Source organism: Physeter macrocephalus, chromosome 8 (genome assembly GCF_002837175.3).
Source record: "Physeter macrocephalus isolate SW-GA chromosome 8, ASM283717v5, whole genome shotgun sequence".
In the NCBI taxonomy this organism is placed as follows: domain Eukaryota; kingdom Metazoa; phylum Chordata; class Mammalia; order Artiodactyla; family Physeteridae; genus Physeter; species Physeter macrocephalus.
Genome location: NC_041221.1, coordinates 72,985,166 through 72,989,021, shown reverse-complemented (window position 1 = coordinate 72,989,021; position 3,856 = coordinate 72,985,166). Strand labels below are relative to the sequence as shown.

Below are 3,856 nucleotides of genomic sequence, written 5' to 3'. Positions count from 1 at the left end.
AAAAAAACAAAAAAACAAAAAAAAACCAGAGCTTCATTACTTCACAGCTGTGTGATCCCAGGTGTGTTTCCGAACCAGTCTACTGCCTCAGTCTCCCCACCAGTGAAATGAAGGTAACAGTGGCTATCCCATAGGGTTGTTATTGGGATGACATGAAATAGTGTATGTGAAGCACTTAGCTCAGCACATACTGTGAGTGCACAGAGTGAATGTTACAAAAAGTTAGCTAGTCTTATACCTATCACTCTTGCCTGCAACCACTAAGTCTTCTATTGATATTTAATACATTAAAGACAGAGACACACAATACTCTTCACTGCATCCCCTACAATGTTGCGCACAGCACCTGCAAGCAGTGGGGCCTCATTTGCTGTTTTCTATACGTGCAATGCAGTTCACACTCTGAGTCAACGAGGTAAATTCACTTTCATAGGAGAAAAAAATCTCATCAGTACCTGTTCAAATATCCATAAAAATGAACAGTATATACTGGCGTTTTTACAAACTAACTCAATATCCAGGAAGTACCAATTTTAAACTGTCTTGCTTTTATGTTCTTTTAAAAATATCCTTAGATTTAAATGTACTTTCATTCCAAATATAAATTTACTTTCATTGAATATTAAATTTCTTTAAATTACGTCTGCTCAATCTATGTACATAATCAAGCATTTAACCTAGTACCTGGCACTCAAGACACCCATATATATTAGCTATTATTTTTTCATGGTTTGAATCCATGATAGTGAACAGAAAAACAAAATATTGGGTTGGTCAAAAAGTTCGTTCTTTTTTTCCACAACACGGTTCTAACTAGTGCTTAGTTGACTTTAACTTCATTCGAAACAATTTTGTTAGATTGTATTGTGACAGATGTCATATCAGCAGTGTATTTAAAAAAAAAACTTATCAAAATTGGTGTATTTTTGTGTAGCCATTTTAATATTGAAGATGGAAGAAAAAAGGCAACATTTTCGGCATATTATGCTTTATTATTTCAAGAAAGGTAAAAATGCAACTGAAATGCAAAAAAAGATTTGTGCAGTGTATGGAGAGGGCACTGCAACAGATCAAATGTGTCAAAAGTGGTTTGCGAAGTTTCGTGCTGGAGATTTCTTGCTGGACGATGGTCCATGGTCAGGTAGACAAGTTGAAGTTGATAGCAATCAAATCGAGACCTTAATTGAGAACAATCACTGTTATACCATGCGGGAGATAGCCGACATACTCAAAATATCCAAATCAAGTGTTGAAAATCATTTGCACCAGCTTGGTTATGTGAATCGCTTTGACGTTTGGGTTCCACATAAGTTAAGTGAAAAAAACCTTCTTGACTGTATTTCTACATGCGATTCTCTACGTAAAAGTAATGAAAACATGCCATTTTTAAAACAAATTGTGATGGGCGATGAAAAGTGGATACCGTACGATAATGTGGAATGGAAGAGATCATGGGGCAAGGGAAATGAACCACCACCAACCACACCAAAGGCTGGTCTTCATCCAAAGAAGGTGATGTTGTGTATATGGTTGGGATTGGAAGGGAGTCCTCTATTATGAGCTCCTTCTGGAAAACCAAACGATTAATTCCAACAAGTACTGCTCCCAATTAGACCAACTGAAAGCAGCACTCTAGGAAAAGCGGCCCGAATTAGTCAACAGAAAAGGTATAATCTTCCATCTGGATAACGCAGGACCCCATGCTTCTTTGATGACCAGGCAAAAACGGTTACAGCTTGGCTGGGAAGTTCTGATTCATCCACCATATTCACCAGACACTGCACCTTCGGATTTCCATTTATTTAGGTTTTTATAAAATTCTCTTAATGGAAAAAATTTCATTTCCCTGGAAGACTGTAAAAAGCACCTGGAACAGTTTTTTGCTCAAAAAAATAAAAAGAAGTTTTGGGAAGATGGAATTATGAAGTTGCTTGAAAAATGGCAGAAGGTAGTGGAACCAAATGGTGAATACATTGTTCAATAAAGTTCTTGGTGAAAATGAAAAATGTCTTTTATTTTTACTCAAAAACCAAATGAACTTTTTGGCCCACCCAATATATAGAAGTAAAAATCACCACTCATGTAGAGAAAAAAATGGCAAACCCCAAAATACTGTCAGGGATTCTTCCTCAGTGATGTTATTATGGGTAGTGCTTGTTTACTTTTTCTCCCAGAGTTTTTAGCAAAGAATATGCATCTCTTTTGTAATTATAAGAGAAGCCAACAGTTTTTTTAAAATATCCATTGATAACGTCATATATATATAGCCTTCGAAACAATCTTGTATTTTTCTAGCTAATAATAGTTTATTTTACAATTCTCGTGACTTGCCCAAGTAAATGCAGGGGAGCCTGTTTTGCATCGCAATTTCTTGTGCCCGTAAGTGTTTCTTCACAGTCACCGGGTAGTAGGTACCTCCTTTGACAGTGGCATCATTGGCAACAATAATGCATTCTACTCTGAAAGGCAGAAATTTCATCGGAAAGAGAACATGAGAGAATTCTTCAAAGTAAAGACCAATTGCATCTCATTACAAGACACTCCCAATACAGCCTGGCAATTTCTAGTACATATCCCCAGTGACAGCCATTAGTAGACAATCTTATGATATAAAAGTCTTAATCACTGTTCACATACTTATTTATATAAAATGAATCACTTTTAATAAGTTTACAAACTCTAACTTGATTTTTAAAGAATCATCACCCCATATTAGTAGAGAAAAACTAACAACCTAAGCCACATTTTGTAATGGTTCTTTGAATGAATGGGTCCTAAGAAGATAATACAACAACAACAACAAGGAATCCAAGTCTCGGGGTGAGAAAATCCCTCATGATAAACCTTTAAAATTTCCTTTTAGGAAGGTAATTTTCAAAAAGGAAAACTGATCCATCAAAAGTATTTATTTTTCACATTTTCTTCATGTCACTGCCATATGCTTTTCTATAAGTACAACACTTATCTTGCTTAAAGTAACAATAGGTACAAACTTTAAAATAGTAGTTTGAAAGCATATACTGTAATGAGTCATTAGTGGTGCCCTTTCTCACCAAAACCAGTCTGTCAGGTACCATGGCCCACAAGTAACACGCAAGAAGCAGGGAAGTGAATGAAGAGGGCCAGTATGGGAGCCTGCTTAGTATTGCCAGGAAACCCGAAGATCAGAGGCTCACTTGAAACTGGAGAGAACAACAGTGTGGTCTTTACAAAAGTTAATCTTTTTATTTATGTTTTTGTTACCTCACTTTATATTCTCTAGAATTCTAAAAAGAAACTTATTGAATCCTTGCTGAAAATGAAGTAGAGAACAGCAACTGAGCACACAGCCTCAGGTAGTGTTGTACTTCTTTTATTAGGGTACGTGGCTCCTCTCCTTTGAGCATCAATTTTATTCACTAGGTTATATATAAAGCCTTTTTCCACGTTATAATAAACATTTTATAGAGAGGGATGTACATTTTTAATGACTTCAACATTGAAAAAACTAGACTTCAAAAGGAATTTAGGCTTTGGCAGGTGCTGGGTCATAACCCCACACCTCCAGAGTATGGTCACTCCTCCGTCCTGGGGGTGCTGCACTAGAAAAGCTTAAGAAGCTCTGGTACAGGAAAGAGCCCAGGCTATGAGGTCAGACAAAGCTAGGCTGAAATTCTGACTCTGCCACTTGCTATATATACAACCTTGGACAAGAGACATAACCACTTTTACTTGTCTTATTAAAAGGTCACAGACAGGGCTTCCCTGGTGGCGCAGTGGTTGCGCGTCCGCCTGCCGATGCAGGGGAACCGGGTTCGCGCCCTGGTCTGGGAAGATCCCATATGCCGCGGAGCGGCTGGGCCTGTGAGCCATGGCC

General features: G+C 37.6%; 1 protein-coding gene across 1 annotated transcript in view; it reads right to left on the bottom strand.

The window, feature by feature from the left end:
- The window catches only part of MCCC2 (methylcrotonyl-CoA carboxylase subunit 2), a 74,396-nt gene that overhangs the window by 53,274 nt on the left and 17,266 nt on the right, over positions 1-3,856 (bottom strand). The window contains exon 5 of the mRNA XM_007129966.4: positions 2,332-2,459. Coding sequence (XP_007130028.2) covers positions 2,332-2,459 — 128 coding nt within the window. The remainder of the gene's footprint in view (positions 1-2,331; positions 2,460-3,856) is intronic.